The sequence below is a fragment of the Callithrix jacchus genome, chromosome 11 (assembly GCF_049354715.1).
Source record: "Callithrix jacchus isolate 240 chromosome 11, calJac240_pri, whole genome shotgun sequence".
Lineage (NCBI taxonomy): Eukaryota > Metazoa > Chordata > Mammalia > Primates > Cebidae > Callithrix > Callithrix jacchus.
This window is the reverse complement of record NC_133512.1, coordinates 124,469,699-124,487,777: the sequence shown is the minus strand read 5'-3', so window position 1 is coordinate 124,487,777 and position 18,079 is coordinate 124,469,699. Positions and strand designations below refer to the sequence as shown.

The window sequence follows — 18,079 nt, the reverse complement described above, 5'->3', positions numbered from 1 at the left end:
AAACATTGTATAAAATGATATAAACTGTATTTCTAAAATGGCTATGTATAAAAATATTTCAGCTTAATAATTTTTAATTCTGAAACATCTTTGCAATGATTGAACCAACGATTTCTTCAAATGGGTTTCACTGTAAGGATAAGAAATTTTATGTTCTATTGCACTGGGTTACTTTTGAACAGAGTAGTCGGATATACATGCTTACTGGAATACATTCTAAAGACAAATCAAACAGCAAAAAATATGCTGACATTTACTATGTAAGTTTGTTGTTGGTAGTTGCACTGACATGATATTTGTGAAAATATTTTGCATATATTATATGATAAAAAATGAGTAAATATATTAATCTTATGGAGAAGCAGTAAACTCATGATTTTAAAAAATGTGTATTTCTTGGGCTGGCAATAGTGGCTCATGCCAGTAATCCCAGCCATCTGGGGAACTGAGGTAGGAGGATTTCTTGAGCTCTGAAGTTTGAGACCATCTTTGGTAACATAGTGAGACCCTGTCTCTACCACAGAATTCTAAAAATGGGCCCAGCATGGTGGCATACACCTATGACCTCAGATACTCTGGAGGCTGGGGTGAGAGGGTCTGTTGAGCCTAGCAGATGGAGGCTACAGTGAGCCACAATTGTGCTACTCTACTCCAACCTGGGTGACAGAGCGAGACCCTGTCTCCAAAAAAAAAAAAGTATTATTTCTCAACTAAGCAGTGTTAATACATACGTAGAATGTTAGTTTCTAAATTCCATCATTCTTAAAAACAACCAGTGCTAATAACAGGCCTTGGGAAGGGAGGGTACAAGCTTTCATGTCCCAGAAAGCAAAGCCCAATAAGTACATGATAAAAAAGAAAAAGAAAACATATTAGTGCTGTGGGGGAAATTTTAAAAAAAGAAAAGAAAAATAGTAAAGAAACACACATATACAAAAGCATATATACAACTCTGACACAATCTGATTATCAGAAAAGAATGACAATGATTATAACGTGAAATTTTTTAAAATCCATGAATCTTTAGCTCAAACACTGAGTGAAGGGTGGTTAGAGAAACTCTCATAGTAACACCCCACAGCTTATTAGAATCAAAACAAAAAATGGTATCCTTATGGTGGAGAGAACTGGCAGATACCACCTTAACCAAGTGATCATACCTAATTAAAATTCCCAAAACTGGGGAAAATAGTCATTCTATAACTTGATAAGATGCAATGGGAAGCAGAAAACATTACATAGGTGGATTCTTGTCAAAGATGTTTACCTGAAACCATTCATGAAAAAAAAACAGGACAAATCCAGAATAAAGAACATTTTATAAGACTAGTTTGGAAGCTTAAAAATGTCATTATAATAAACATTTTATAAAAAGATAGTGGGGACATCTAAAATAAAGAAGACTGAAGAGCTACAACAACCCAGTGCAATGTGTGATCCTGGATTGTGTCCTAGATGGGGGAGAAAACCAGCTTTTATAGACATGTTGGGATAATTAGAGAACTCTGAATATTTATGGCATAGTATATATTCCTGAATCAATATTAAATTTCTTAGGTGTAATTAAGAAATTATAGTGATGTAAAAAAATGTTCATTTTTTTTTTTTTTTTTTTTTTGAGATGGAGTCTCATTTTGTCACCCAGGCTGGAGTACAGGGTGCAATCCTGGCTCACTGCAATCTCCGCCTCTTGAATTCAAGCGATTCTCCTGCTACAGACTCCTGAGTAGCTGGGATTACAGGTGTGCACCACCACATCCTGCTAATTTTTGTATTTTTAGTAGACATGATTTTCGCCATGTTAGCCAGGCTGGTCTTCAATTCCTGATCTCAGGTGATTCACCCACCTTGGTCTCCCAAAGTGCTGGGATCGTAGGTGTGAGCCACTATGTCTGACCAGAAATGTTCATTTCTTAAACAATATATGCTGAGGCATTTCATAAAATAATTTAAAAACCTTTTTATTATAAATAAACATAATATTTTATTATAAATAAACATAATATTTTATTATAATAAACATAATAGGCATTTTATATTTTAGAATAATTTAAGACTTACAGAAAGGCTGCAAAGATAGAATAGAGATTTCCTGTAAACCCACTTTCCCTCTGAATGAACAGCATATATTACCATGGTACCTTTGTTAACACCAGAAAACTCACATTGGCAGGTTACTATTAACTGAACTCCAGATTTTATTTGGATTTCACAAGTTTTTTCATCAATGCCTTCTTTCTGTCCCAACGTCCAATCCAGGACAGCACACTGCATTTTGTTGTCTTGACTCCTTAGTCTCCTCTGACCTGTGACAGTTTCTCACTTTCCTTTTTTATGCTCTTGACAGTCTTGAAGAGTACTGGCCATTTATCCTATATAATGTCACCAATCTGTATTTGTTCTACTCATGATTAGCCTGGGTTTATGGTGGGGATTGGGGGAAGAATACCACAGAGGCAAAATGTCCCTTCTCAGAACATAGTAGAGAACATCGGATATCCACATGACATAACTGGTAGTGGTCATCTTCATCACTTGGTTATCAAGAGTACTGCAACATATGTTTTCCCCTTAGGTTACTTAGGTCTGTTTCTTTTCTCATCACCTCTATCAGTGGAGCTATGTCACATCTGTACAATACAACTAATTTCATTTGTCTCAGTCTGTATTCCATGCTGGCATCCTTTTGATGCTCCTGGTTGATGTATGCATTGGGGAGTATGTGTGTTCATGTTAGTTTGCATACATTGATGTCCATTCTTTGAAACACAGAGTTCTATAAGTTTTGGCAAATACATACAGTTATGCATCTGATATGGTTAGGCTTTATCTCATCTTGAATTGTAATTCCCACCCAAATCTCATCTTGAATGGTAATTCCCATAATCTCCACATGTCAGGGGAGAGACCACGTGGAGGTAATTGTATCACAGGGATGGTTTTCCTGATGCTGTTCTTGTGACAGAGTCTCAGGAGATCTAATTTCTTGTGTGTGTGACGCGTGCACACGTGCACGCCTGTGCATGTGTTGGAGTCTCGCTTTGTTGCCCAGGCTGGAGTGCAGTGGTTCAGTTTCAGCTCACTGAAACCTCCACTTCCCAGGTTCAAGTGATTCTCCTGCCTTAGCCTCCCGAGTAACTAGGATTACAGGTACCCACCACTACACTTTGCTAATTTTTTGTATTTTTAGTAGAGACAGGGTTTCATCATGTTGGCCAGGTTGGTCTTGAACTCCTGACCTCAGGTATCCACCTGCCTCGGCCTCCCAAAATGCTAGGATTACAGGCATGAGCAACCCATGCCTGGCCTGAGCTGATGGTTTTATAAACATCTGGCAATTCCCCTGCTTGTACTTATTTTCTCTCCTGCCACCCTGTTAAGAGGTGCCTTCTACCACAACTGTGTGTCCTGAGGCTACCCTAGCTAGCTATGCAGAACTGATTCAATTAAACTTCTTTTCTTTATAAATGACCTAGTCTTAAGTATTTCTTCATAATAGCATGAGAATGGGCTAATATAGCACATAACACACAGTCCCATACAGAACAGTTCCTTTACTCTAAAAGTGCCCTGTGTACTCCCTTTCTGGCCAAGAAACCACCCCATCTCAATTCCTGGCAAATTCTCAACTGTTTTCTAGCCTTATAATTTTCTAGAATGAATGGAATAATAAAATATGTCATCTTTTGGGTTTCACTTTTTTTATTTGCATTTACATTCATCTATGCCACTGCATGAATTATTTAATAGCTGGTTTCTGTCATTGAATAGTATTCCATTGTATGAATGTACCATGGTTTTATTCACTCTCCTCTCTGACTAAAGAACATCTTGGCTGCTTCCATGTTTTAGCAATTAAGAATAAAGCTGTTTAAACATTCACACAGATTTTTGTGTAGATACAAACTTCATAAACCCTTTGGTAAACACCTAGGAGTACAATTTTTGGATTGTGTAGTAAGTATGTGTTTAACTTTACACAAAAAACTGGCAAGTTGTCTTCCAAAGTGGCTGTACAATTTTGCATCGCCACCAGCAATGAGTAAGAGTTTCTGTTCTGCTTTCCCACAAGCATGTTATTGTCAGTTTTTCTGTATTTTCACCATTTAGCAGGTGTACAGTAGTACCCTGCTGTGGTATCAACCTATTTTAGTGCTCTGTTGTTCATTTTAAAATTGAAATGCTACAAAAATTTTTAATTTTAAAATTCTTCATGTTAAAAATCCAAGCACCCCAGACACACTATTCATAAAATTTTAAGCTACAGATGTCAGATCATGTAAAGCTTTTTCTTTTAACTTAAAAGTTATTTTTTCTAATTATAAAAGTGAGTGTGTGTGTGTGTGTGTGTAGGACATTATTAATAGCTCCAGCATCCAGAGATGAACGCCAATTTCTTCCAAATGTGTGTGTGCACATGTTCAGATTAAAACACATGTAAAGATCTAAAGTCTAAAGCCAGTATGAGTCTAAGATGTTTAAGGAAAAGAAAGCATGCATGGTGTAAGGAAAGAATGACAGTAGGCAAGGAGGTTTTAACAGAAGATGAATTTGGAGACAGAAGTCAGTTCATGCAGATTAGGGATTCTCCAACTTTGGTGTATCGTAAAATCAGCAGGAGGGCTTATTAAAACAGATAGTAGCCCTGCACCTGGTTTTTGACTCAGCAGATCTAGAGTGGGGCCTGAGAATTTGCATATCTAACAATTTTCCAGGTGGTGCTGATGCTGTTGGTGCAAGACCACACCTGAGAACTCCTGTTGCACCTGCTACACTATAATGAGCAGTCTGATTTTTATTCCAAATAAACTGGAAGACATTGGAATATTCTAAGGACAGAATGTTGTGATTTATTTTGAATTTTAAATAGATCATAGTGACTGAGGTGTGAAGGTCAAATCAGAGAGGACAAAGTGATCAATGGGATAATAGCAAACAGACTATTTATGTGAAATGATGGTGCCTTGAATTAGGGTAGTGGCGGTATTAATACATGGATGGATTCAGAATAAATACAGAAAAAGCTTACAAAAGTTGCAATGGATTGGGTGCTGGGGTGAGAAAAAGAGAAACAAGGGAAATACCTAGGTTACAGGATTATTTAACAATTGCCTCTACGGAAGCCTTTATGAGATACAAGTCATAAATTGTTTCAAAAATATGTGATTTGAGATATCAATATACAATTGGAAATACTGAGTACTGAAGTCAGATACACAAATCTGAATCCACAAGAAGAATAGTAACAGGTTGTAAGTCATTAGATATAAATGATACTTATAATCTTGGAATCTATTGAGGTCATTAGTATAGATCAGTGGTTCTCAGGCAGGGTGGATTTTGTACCACTCTTCAGGAGGTTAGGAATGCTGTCAAACATCGTAAAATATACAGAAAAGCACCCGACAACAAAGAATTACCCTGCTCAAAACATCAGTAGTGCTAAGGTTCTATCTATTGTAATGGATAGAAAAGTTGTCTTTCTAGTGTGAAGAGAGTAAGGGAGCATAAGTGGTTTCTCAGAAATGAAATTGCATCAAATAGGTGTCACTTATGTATCCAATTTAAAAACTGCTTAACTATATTATTTGACAAGCTGAGAAATACATTAAAAATAGCTCAAGAATTACAGCACTAGACTTAAAATGGCTGCTGTTAAATAGTGAAATATAGTTACAATAAGAAAAGTAACTTAATTTTACCTTTAAAATTAATATACCAATAGTTTAAGTAAAAAACCCTGATTAATAAATCCATAAAGACCATATGTTGTCTCCAAGGCTCTTGTATTAGATTACGTGACCTGTAGACCTTTGTTGAATGAAAATAAATGCACAAATACATAAGCACATGAATGAATGAACACATCTGTCAGGTATTAACAAATACATGTACCAAGAAAACAGAAGATGAAATCTGGGTTATGAATAAAGATTCAAAATCGCTGGAGTGTAAATACAGACTTACAAAATCCCTAGAAATAGAAAAATTCCAAGAGTGTAAAGGAGGTAGAAGAAGAGGGTCTGAAACTAATAGAAATCCTGACTTCAGTTTAAAAAAAATTTTTAGTATACAGAATGATCCTAGCATCCTTTAGCATCTACTAGCATTGCACAAGCAGTCCATTAATACCAGAAATTTTCAAGGTTTTATTTTTGGAAAATATATATGAATATAGTCTTCAGGTCTGGGTAAGATAGAATCACATTACTGAGGACAGGTATGGTGGCTCATGCTTGTAATCCCAATATTTAGGGCAGCCAAGGGGAGTGGATCACTTGAGGTCAGGAGTTCAAGACCACTCTGGCCAAGATGGTGAAAACCTGTCTACTAAAAACACAAAATTTAGCCAGGCAAGGTAGCACGCACCTGTGGTCCCAGCTACTTGGGAGGCTGAGGCATGAGAACTGCTTGAATCTGGGAGGTGGATTGCAGTGAGTTGAGTTCGTACCACTGCACTCCAGCCTACATGACAGAGGGAGACTCTGTCTCAAAATAAATAAATAAATAAATAAATAAATAAATAAATAAATAAATAAATAATCACATTACAGAAGATACCTTCATATAGCCTACTTAGTTAGAACACTGACTTCACTTACAAGTCTGAAGATGACCTTTCACACCGATTTACCTAATATTAATGCCTTTACTGCCAGCACAAGTTGAGTATAGTAAGGGCATACTGGGATTAGAAGGTAAATATATTCTAGGTATGAAGAGGTGACTATAGAAAGAAATAATTAATGTTCTTTTTTTTTTTTTTTTAAATAGATGGGGTTTCACCATGTTGGTCAGGCTGGTCTTGAACTCCCGACCTCAGGTGATTTGCCCACCTTAGCCTCCAAAGTCCTTGGATTACCGGCATGAGCCACCACTCCTGGCCTAGAAATAATTAATGTTAAAAGGTGTGAGAGAAAGATCTTTTCTCGAGGAAAATGGAAAACACAAAAGAGATAGACGCACTTCGGAGATATTCTGTGATTAATCACAATGAACGTGAAGAACAGACAACTTCAAATATAAAGATGATCCTTTGAACCCAGGAACAGAAATACGTTACATGAGAATTACCTTTTACCCAAAAGAAGTTGGCCAGCACCAAGTTTAATGGCCAGTGAAGCACGTGTGTGAGAATGACTGAGTTGGTGACAAGGAACTTGTATGTAGCCCTTACAGACCCAAAGCCTATCACAATACTTTCTGTGTTACAGACAATAAGATTTAATAAATTAGAAGTGTAAATTGGGCTACTGGGAAATGATAAATGATTTTTCGTAATTTATGAACATTGAGTTCAAATATTGCATACTGGTCTACCTTAATCATGAATTCAAAGAAGTGAAAACTGTTCTACCGTGGACACACAGGGCAGACCCGACTCACCCTTCCCAGTTCTTTATCTTCTAGGGCCAGAACTCCAGTGCTTTCTGTGAAGAGTTTCACTTTGACCACAGGCCGAGGATGGGTGGTGGTAAAATCTCCTTGAGTCCCCCATCTGCAATGAAGTAACAAAAATATTCCTTAAAATGCAGCATTAAATTTTTTCCCCCCAAGGAGATGTGTCTCCATAGAAGGCAAATTAAACAATACAGAATCTTTGGTGCTCAACGAGCTTTTTATCTTTGCTTTTGTTCCAGCAGATGGCACAGTCAAGGAAAAGAATAATAAGCATTACAGCTTGCAATAGTTACTCAGCTGTTCAAAAAATTAGCATGTTGGACTATACAACATAGCATGTTATGAGAATTTAGGTTAAGGTAAAGCAATATAGTTGCAGCTACTGAAATCTATTACTGTGTTAATTCAAATGCAAATTATAGCACCATTTTTACTAGCAGCTGAGAAAAATTGCTAAGGGTTTGTTTATATAAGAGACAGTTTCTCAGGAAATGATTTTTATATACTAAAGACTTTATCACATCTCTTTTTGGGAGGTCTTTATTAAAAATTATACATTTTTTAAAGTAAGCATAATTATTTCAGCTCTATTACTTCATATGACTTTTAAAGCTCCTGTCAAAAAGAAAGAAACATGCATCATAAGAATCTGAATGCTTTGTAATTAATTTCCCACTACCTTCTCTTAGGAAGGGAATAAGTCTGTCGACACCTGGCATTTAAAATCATCATAACAAATTAACATGTTTTATTGGCTTATCTTTTAATTAATAGCATCTTGTCTTTACTGTAGACCAGTTCATTCCAGCTTATTTACAAACTTAACTGGCTCACGCCTGATATTAAACAATCTTATCAATATTTTTCACAATTCTGAGAGATCAGACGCAGAGACCCAGCACAGCATGAAGAAAATGCCATTGAGCAAAATACCACAGAAGAGGAAAAAAAATGAGATTTAACATACAGATTCATGTTAAAAATAAATCAATAAATAAGTATCAATTTTCTTACGTTGTTTTGAAAAAAAACAAAACAATTCATTTTCATGGAGCTGTCTATATTTTATTTTATAAATCTCATTCAGAAAGCTTACAACATGCAGAAAACTCAGTAAGGCAAGTATTAATAAAACTGAACAAATAATTGTGATTATATCTTCCTCTCCTATCACACCATTTACAATAAATGTGTACAGTAAAGCAGGGACCATTTCAATGACTAAAGAAGCTAGCATCTAGATGCACTCTGTTTTTTGGAAACATCATATGCCAGAGGAAAGAGAAGATTCAATTAGAGAAGAAAAGCAGCCTAATTTCTATTTTAGACTTCCAGAATGGGGTTAGCAAAGAGCCTTTTTGCCATTTCATATAATTAAGATGGTTTACAAAAAGCAACAGTAAAATAGAAATAAAAACAAAAATAGATTCAGAACCAAAGTAAGGGATAAAGAAAAATTCTCAGTTTAGTGTGTGGAGTCTTAAGCTTTGAATATAGTCAGGCAATCTGGTTAACAGCCGGGGAGCTAATTCTCAGGATGTACTCTTTTTTAATTCAATGTCACATAGTTAAATTTGGGAGACATTTTCTGATAAGCGAAGTAAAAGATTTTTGATAGTCATATGGAAACAGTCTAATAGTTTTCCACAGAATTTGCTAATTTTTAAAATTCTTCCGATCAAACTTCCATTAAACTAACACGTTTTCTCCTCTAATTTCAAAATCCTTTGGAAGTAATTATACTAAATGTTCATTTGTGTTTCCCAACCTTCAGCAATATATGATTACCCAAAGAGAAAGTGAGCTTTGTTCTTTTAACCTGGTCCTTCTGAAATGCATTCCAATTCCACTTTGCTGGATAAAATAAGACAAGTAACAATTAATATGGGGAAAAAAAACGTGCTCACTCATGGTTCCACGAACTTCCAGAAAACTACCTTTTACCTTTGATTCTTCACAGACAAGTATATTCAAAAACTATTCTACAATATTTATCACCAGCACATTTCTTATTTTTGCATTTTCATATCTGTATCTATCTCTCCATCTATCCAGCTATCCTTCTATTTATCTATCTCTCCATCCATCCATACACACACACACACACACACACACACATTTTTAGACAGAGTCTCGCTCTGTCACAAGGCTGGAGTGCAATGGTTCTATCTCAGCTCACTGCAACCTCCAGCTCCTGGGTTCAAGCTAATCTCCTGCCTCAGCCCCCCAAGTAGCTGAGATTACAGGCATGCGCCACCATGCACAGATAATTTTTTTGTAATTTTAGTAGATGGGCTTCACCATGTTTGCTAGGATGGTCTTCATCTCCTGACCTCGTGATTCGCCTTGTGATCGTTTCGGTCTCCCAAAGTGCTGGGATTACAGGCAGGAACCATCATGTTCGGCTGCATCAAAATATTTTTATAAAATGATATATTTTTAAAGTGTCCATAAAATGAGATTCAGTTAAAGAATAACAATACAGTGAAAACCAACATTTCTGCCATTCAGATTAAGATGGGGAATGTACTATAACATTAGGAAAGCCCTTGTGTGCCCCTGGTTTCCTCTTCCTCTCCTCTCCACCACTCACTACTCTGATATAGCTAGCATCCTGAAGTTTATTTTTATCACTCCCTTGAATTTCCTCTTTAAAGGAATATTTTCAGTATTTTATCTCTGTTATCATTGCTCTAGGTTTTTGGTAGTCTTTTATAGGTAAAAGAAATTCTCATCTTTATTAGATACACACATAAATATATTAGGATACATATGTGTGTATATATGTAATATATGCATAAAATATATACATGATTATAAAAATATATATCACAAATATATATGCCAGAGATATCGTATGTATACACACATATATGAAGGAGATACTGTGTGTGTGTGTGTATATATATATATATATATATATATACATAATAGCTCTTCATATCATATACATTACAATATCATATACATTACATCCTAACACTCATATATCATATACATCACAGTATCATTTATATAACATACATTATCATATATATCACATCATATACATATATATGTGTATATATACACATATAAAATGAAAAACAAATGTGAAGTCGTCTTCCTTTCCTGAGATAAACTTTTTTTTAAATAAAAAAACGAATACAGGCATCAGTAAGTTATACTTTATTTAGCCTTTTATATAAATGTTCATTATTGAGACTAGCCTGTAAACTTACTTTCTTGGATTTTTCATGTTTGGTTTTATTAAGTTGAAAAGTGCTATACTTTAATTCTTTGAAAGAGTTTGCCAAAAAGTGATAATTACTTGTTCTTAGAACTCAACTATTAAACTGTTTGAACCTGGTGCTTCTGTATGGGAAGATCCTTGCTAATGAGGCAATTTCTTTATTGGTTGTAGTTGTAGAACTACTCAGTCTTTCTTTCTCCTTGAGTGAATTTTGGTAAGCACTTAGTTTTATGTTATTTATTTCATCTAAGATTTTCAGAAGTATTTATACAAGTTGTAAATTTTTAATCTTTGAATCCTTATAGCACCTGATATGTCTTTTTTCATTCTTAATGCTTTCTTCTTTTCCATTTTGAAACTTAACAGAGGTTCATCACTTCTATTATTCTTTTCAAACAATTGCCATTTGACTTCGAAGACCCTCTCTACTTCATGATTGTTTTTAATTTTATTACATTTTGCTCTTTGCTACATTATTCTAATTTATCTGTTTTAATCCTGCTGTTTAAAATTTTAAGTTGCATGCATAGTCATTAAGTTTAAACTTTTCTTCCATTCTGGGCAAGCATTTATGACTATAAATTTGCTTTAACCACTTTAACTGCAGCCCCCCATAAATTTATAATGTGTTTTTACTGTCATTCAGATGTTTACAGGTGTGATTTAGAACTCCTCTTCCTATGTATCTTTTCCATTTTCTTATTAAGTTATATTCTTATTACATCGCATTAGATAACATAGCCTGCATAATACTGTTCATGTAAAATAACTGAAAAGGACTTTAATTTCCAGATTTGTGTGTGTGTGTGTAACTTTTCCATGAGTGCTCACAAAGCAAAAAGTACTCTCCACCATGGGTACATTACTGTATTTATGGCCAGAAGCTCTACTTATAAGGTCTAGGACTGCTGTGTCAAGGGGAGGAAATGCTAATGACCAATTCCTGTGAAATGAAGAAGGCTTAAAAACGGGTTCTCAGGCAAAGAAAAAGGTGAGGCACAAGGAGACCAACAGATCCTGACTAGCAGGCCAGAAGACAAAGCTTTTACCAACATTCAACAAAAATGTACAATTTTAAGGGGGTGAATAGTTATATATAAATATTTATGCTTGTATCCTGGAATGTTGGGATTTATAGTTTCTCTATAAATCTTTATTTGTAAAATTCTTTATCTATAAATTCTTTAAAGAATAAATCTCTATATAATTTATTTATAAAGAAACTATAAATGCCAACATTCCAGAATACAAGCATAAACTGGCACCAATTTCGTAATTTTTTTCTTTGGGAAATAAATGTTAAAAAAATATAGACAGTAAATCATAAATTCTAGAATGAATAAATTAAAATAAATTAAAAACACAAGCTTCCCCTGATCCCCACCCCACCCCACAAAAAAAAAAAAAAGCAGGAAAAGAAGAAAGAAGATAATAGGCCTATCTTCAATATTCACCAAGACGTTTCCTTATTTCCTACTTAACTGGCATGTTTAAACCTGCTCAGTGATTAATACCAGTTATGGTCTTCCTATTTTCTCAATATTCTGTGATAAAAGAATACTTTATCTTGCTGCCCATTTGTGTTGACTCAAAACGCATTGCCTTTCTCCACTTCTCTGAATGTATTATTTATGAGGATCAGAATTCCAAGGTAAATGTTAAAATGAATAAAAATCTACAAAGCACCTTTATGAGAACAGCAGGACCTCCTGGCTCTGACAACAGGGTAATTCATATACCAACTGAAATAACTGACATTAATTACGTAGTTGCTATTAAATAAAGGGTACCGTAAATTTGTAGCAGAAGCCAAAATATATGTTCATATCTTTTAACCTAGTAACGTTATTTCTAAGAGCTTATCCTATCAAAATTGTAAGTATTAAAATGTATAAGCAGAAACATATTCATGACAGCATCATGTATAACAGTAAACACTTAAGATAAATAAAAAATATTAGGGGAGTGATTATGTAAATTATGGGGCATATGATGAAATATTTGCTGCTATTTACAATAAAGGCTGTAATGGCAACATAAAACCATGCATGATATAAAGTGAAAAAAAGGGAGGATACACAACTGAACATGTACTTTTTATTCATTTTAAAAAACTGTGTACCTTTTATGTGGCAGATGACATTCTAGTATGAGCAACAAAAAGTCCCTAGCCCCTTGGAATTTCTATTCTAATAGGAGACTGTAGGTAATAAATAATTATACTGTAACATCTATTCCTTTGCATCCCTGCCCTGCCTTCTCGACAGGTTAGATTGGTCTCCATGGTCTCTTACAGTAGCTAGAGCACTAGATAACTTGGACCTGAAGTATTCTCAAAAGTGATAAGTGTTTCTGTTTTAGAATATACTGAAAATCATGCACAGTAAAACAACTGTCAACAACTTTCAAATCAAGCCAGGCATGGTGGCTCATGCCTGTAATCCCTGGAATTTGGGAGGGTGAGGCAGGAGGACTCCTCAAGCAGGATCAGCATGGGCAACATGATAAAACCCATCTACAAAAAATACAAAAATTAGCCACATATGATGGTATGCACCTGTAGCCCCAAGTACTCAGAGGGCTGAGGTGGGAGGATCACCTGAGCCTGGGAGGTGGAGGTTGCAGTGAGCCATGATTGCAACACTGCTCTCTAGCTGATGTGACAAAGTGAGACCCTGTCTCAAAAATAAAAAAAAAAAAAAAGCATACAAATCCCTTAGCTCAAAATTCTTACCCACACAACATGTAATGTATCCATCATTGGAGAAGTTAAGCACTTAAAAGTAGGCTCAGCCAGGCACTATGGCTGGGGCCTGTAAGCCTGGCACTTTGGGAGGCTGAAGCAGTAGGATCACTTGGACTCAGGAGTTTGAGATCAGCCTGGACAACATAGTCAGAGCTCACATCTACAAAGAAAAAAAAGTGGTCTAGTGTGCTGGTGTGTGCCTATAGTTCTGGCTGCTTAGGAGACCGAAGCAGGAGGATCCCTTCAGCCCAGGAGGTTGAGGTTGCAGTGAGCTGTGTTCCCACCCCTGCACTCCAGCCTGGGTGACAGAGCAAAAGCCTGTGTCAAGAGAGAGAGAAATAAATAGTAGGCTAAATCTACATTTCTGATCTATGACCAGCAATACAGAATTATAGCAAACATAACTTCAAAAATTATTGTGTCCGTTATTTTCTATTTATGGAGTTTATTTATAAATATATACATTAAAGGCACAAAATAGTCAGTTCAGTTTCTGATTTTGACATCCTCTTTAAACAAATATTATATGACTATTTACCTGCATCTCTTCTTAATGTTTCCATTACTTAAATATTCAAGCTGTCTGAAAGTTGATAGTGACATGAAATGACAGTTTTAATTTTTCATGTATCCTAAACTCATTTGGTTAAGAAATCAAATATATTTATACAATCATATAAAGTTGGGTTTGGTCTTGAGCTTTATGTCCTACAGATCTCTCCTGAGCTGTGCTACCCTGTTTTAATTATTGCAGCTTTGCAAGATGTTATGATAAGTTAGAACACAAAGAAAACAGATATTTTCATCTTATTTATATTCAACAAAAGGGGAAGGGAGGTGATATTTCCGTTAAACTCTGTTCTAATATTTACTAGTGGAATCTTAAACCTTTTTCTTTTATGTAGAAAAAAACACAAACTCCTTATTTCATAGTATTTTATATACTGGGGTTCTAAAGAATCCATTTCTTCCATATTGTGTGACTAGTGTGCATATGTGAGAAAGTTATGGCTAAACTCCAGGTTTTTCCAGTGATTTTTTTGTTTTCATTTCCAATCCAGTGAATGCCTTTAAAAATTATGCATTTGTCACCAAATGGCCAATTAGCTCTATTACAAAGATTATTAAAATTATCAAATAAAAATAACATAGAATTCCAAATGCATCACCAATTTTACAACAGAAAACGTTAAATAAGGATCCAAACATGATAAAAATGAAAGCCTATAAAGTATTACAAAAAATTCTTAAGATTTTTCATGCTAATTTTTTTTAACTTTTATTTTTTATTTTTAATTCTGGGGTACATGTGCAGGTTGGGCAGATTTATTACATAGGTAATGTGTACCACAGTGCTTTGCTATACCTATCAACCCATCACCTAGGTATTAAGTCCAACATAAATTAGCTATTTTTTCTAATATTCTCCCTTCCCACCACACCCCCTGACATGCCACAGTGTATGTAGTTCCCCTCCCTGTGTCTATGTGATCTCACAGGCCAGCTCCCACTTATAAGTGAGAGCATGTAGTGTTTGGTTTTCTGTTCTTGCATTAGTTTGCTGAGCATAATGGTTTCCAGCTTCATCCATGTCCCAGCAAAGAACATGATCTCATTCCTTTTCATGGCTGTATACTATTCCATGGTATATAGGTACCATTTTTTCTTTATTTAGTCTATCATTGATGAGCATTTGGGTTGATTCTGTGTCCTTGCTATTGTGAATAGTGCATGCACAAGGATACATGTGCATGTATCTTTGTAATAGAATGATCTATATTCCTTTGGGTATATACCCAGTAATGGGATTTCTGGTTCTAGATCTTTGAGAGATTTACATTCCCATCAACAGTGTAAAAGCATTCCTATTTCTCTGCAACCTGGTTAACACCTGTTGTTTCTTGACGTTTTAACAATCACCATTCTGACTGGCATGAGATGGTATCTCACTGTGGTTTGGATTTGCATTTCTCTAATAATCACTGATGTTGAGCTTTTTTCATATGTTTGCTGGCTGCATTAATGTCTTCTTTTGAACAGTGTCTCTTCATGTCCTTTGCTCACTTTTTATATGGGATTGTCTTTTTTTTTTTTTTGTGAACTTGTTTGAGTTCCTTGTAAATTCTGGATATTAGATCTTTCTTGGATGGATAGAATGCAAATATTTTCTCCCACTCTGTAGGCTGCCTGTTCACTCTGATGATAGTTTCTTTTACTGTGCAGAAGCTCTTCTGTTTAATTAGATGCCATTTGTCAATTTTTGCTTTGTTGCAACTGTTTTTGGAGAATTTATCATGAAATCTTTGCCTGTGCCTAGGTCCTGAATGGTATTGCCTAGATTTTCTTCTAGGATTTTTATAGTTTTGGGTTTTACATTTAAATCTTTAATCCATCTTGAGTTAATTTTTGTACAAGGTGTGAGGCATATGGCTAGCCAGTTTCCCCAGTACCATTTATTAAACAGGAAATCCTTTCCCAATCGCTCATTTTTGTTAGGTTCATCATGCTGAAAAATTTTTAACAATCCAACTATAGTTAAATTATCATTCTCAAAATTTAGTCATTTTAAGATTAAAATGATACAATAGATTGATCTAAGAATAGAATAAAAGTTTTGGTTCAAAACTCAAACATCCAGTATTTATTTGGTAGCACTAATTCAGATATTCTCTTGAGAAGTAGAAAATCTTTCCAAAAGTTTCCTGTGCTGGACTTTAAGTAGATCTATGGTTTTTCTGCTGTCCTATGGGAGATTTACTGAAGAAACTGACTTTGGATTCACTCAATTCATGAAAATGAGTAAGGACTGTGTTCTTTTCATTCAATCATATTTGGTGAGAAGGTAGATGGGCACCTTCCCCAAACTCATTATGATGATCAAGAGGAAATAAATATTTTTGAAATTAGGATAGTGACTTGATCAGAAAGGCCTGGTGGTATCCTCAAGGATGTCAAGCAATATCATTTTTTTTACACTTTCTTGAGGACTGGGAGCCAGGAAACTCACCTGACTGAGAACATACAACTGTGTCCCTGCTCTTGCAGCTATGTTTATACCACTGAGCTGTAATATCCTTCAGTTTCATTAAAGAAACCTGTATGAGTTGGTATCTTTCTATTTGTCATTGTCCTGCATGTGATGGCCACATGTACTCTAAAGCCATGCTGAAGCCACTGGGAAACTGTGTATGTAAAACAGGTATATTAATAGATGTGTAAATATACTGAGTAGACACAATATCCCACTCTTACAAATAAATAGTACTATCTCTTTTTAATTGAATAATATAACATCTGAAAACTGGGAATTAAGTTTAACAAGAGAGAATTACTAAGAGGTTGATTATTAATTATATAAATAAAAATTAAATAATAAAACACCAAAAGACTCACAAAACAATGCTAAGCACTGTACAAATTTTTTTTAAAAAAAATAGCATTATTATGTGTGTACCTACGCAACTGTCTTGCATGCTCTGCTCATGTACCCCAAAACCTATAATCCAATAAAAAATTTAAAAAAAATAGCATTATTGATTAATATGAGTAATTAAGACAGTCTTGTGGAAAACTCTAAGCAGAAGATAATACTTATAGAAGAGAAGCTTTTAATATTTTAAAAGTTCAACACAGGGCCCAAGTGTATAAAAGGCTTTTACAATACCAATGAACTTAAGCCAAAGACTCAGGGAAAAATGGTGGAGATAACTAAGTTTTCATGAGAACATGGGTGGCTGTTAACACATTGATTCAAACTATAAGAGACAAAGGAACTTATCTTGGGAAATTCAAGCACTTGATTCCAGTAGGTTGCTGCAAATCCAGATACAGATTTGCGAATGATTAGTACAGAAACTGTTGTAGAAACTATGAAAATGAAAGAGCTTATGAAGGGTGCCCACTAATACATCATGATGGTAGGGACTCGTACCTTACAAGTGTGGGCTTATACATGTATCTCTATGCTTATATGTGCACTTAAATGCATATATATTTCAAAGGTTTGTAATCATTTATTGAGGGATAGTTTATATGCAGTAAATTGTAATCAAGTATAGCACCATGAATTTTGAAAAATGCATGCAATCATGTATACAGAATTTTTCCATCACCAAAAAGTTTCCTTATGTAAGATGTTTGGACTATGCAAAATGACTGATGGTTCAATGTGAATTCCATTAAAATCTTAACATTTTGCAGAAATATGAAAATCTACCCCAAAATTCATAAGGAATCTCTAGGGATTCCAAGTAGCCAAACAATCTTTAAAAAAAATTTAAAAAAGAACCAAGTGTAAAGTGTCACACGTCCTGATTTCAAAACACTTTAAAAGGTGATGGCAATCAAAGTAGTATGGTCCTGGCAAAAAGACAGATATACAAACCAATGGACTGAATGAAGCAAAGAGCCCAGAAACCAACCCTTATACATAAGATCAAAGGTTAATGCATATTTATTATTCATTTAAAAATTAATGGGATATCCAAACTATTCTATAACGTGTTCTTTTGTGTAACACTGCATCTTGAACTTCTTCATGTGTGAGTATGTGGATTTAGGTAATTCTTCTCAAAACTCTAAGGTATTCCCCTTGTATGGCTGTGCTGCAATGTATTCAACCACTCTTCTGATGATGGACTTTGAGGATGTTTCCACAGTCTTAACCATTACAGGCAGTGCTGCAACAGACATCTTTGTAT

General features: G+C 34.9%; 1 protein-coding gene across 16 annotated transcripts in view; it reads right to left on the bottom strand.

Moving 5' to 3' along the window:
• The window catches only part of CADPS2 (calcium dependent secretion activator 2), a 564,672-nt gene that overhangs the window by 272,302 nt on the left and 274,291 nt on the right, over positions 1-18,079 (bottom strand). For all 16 annotated transcript variants that reach the window (XM_054237741.2, XM_054237742.2, XM_054237744.2 and 13 more), the window contains one exon: positions 7,387-7,498. In XM_054237741.2, the coding sequence (XP_054093716.1) occupies positions 7,387-7,498 (112 nt within the window). The remainder of the gene's footprint in view (positions 1-7,386; positions 7,499-18,079) is intronic.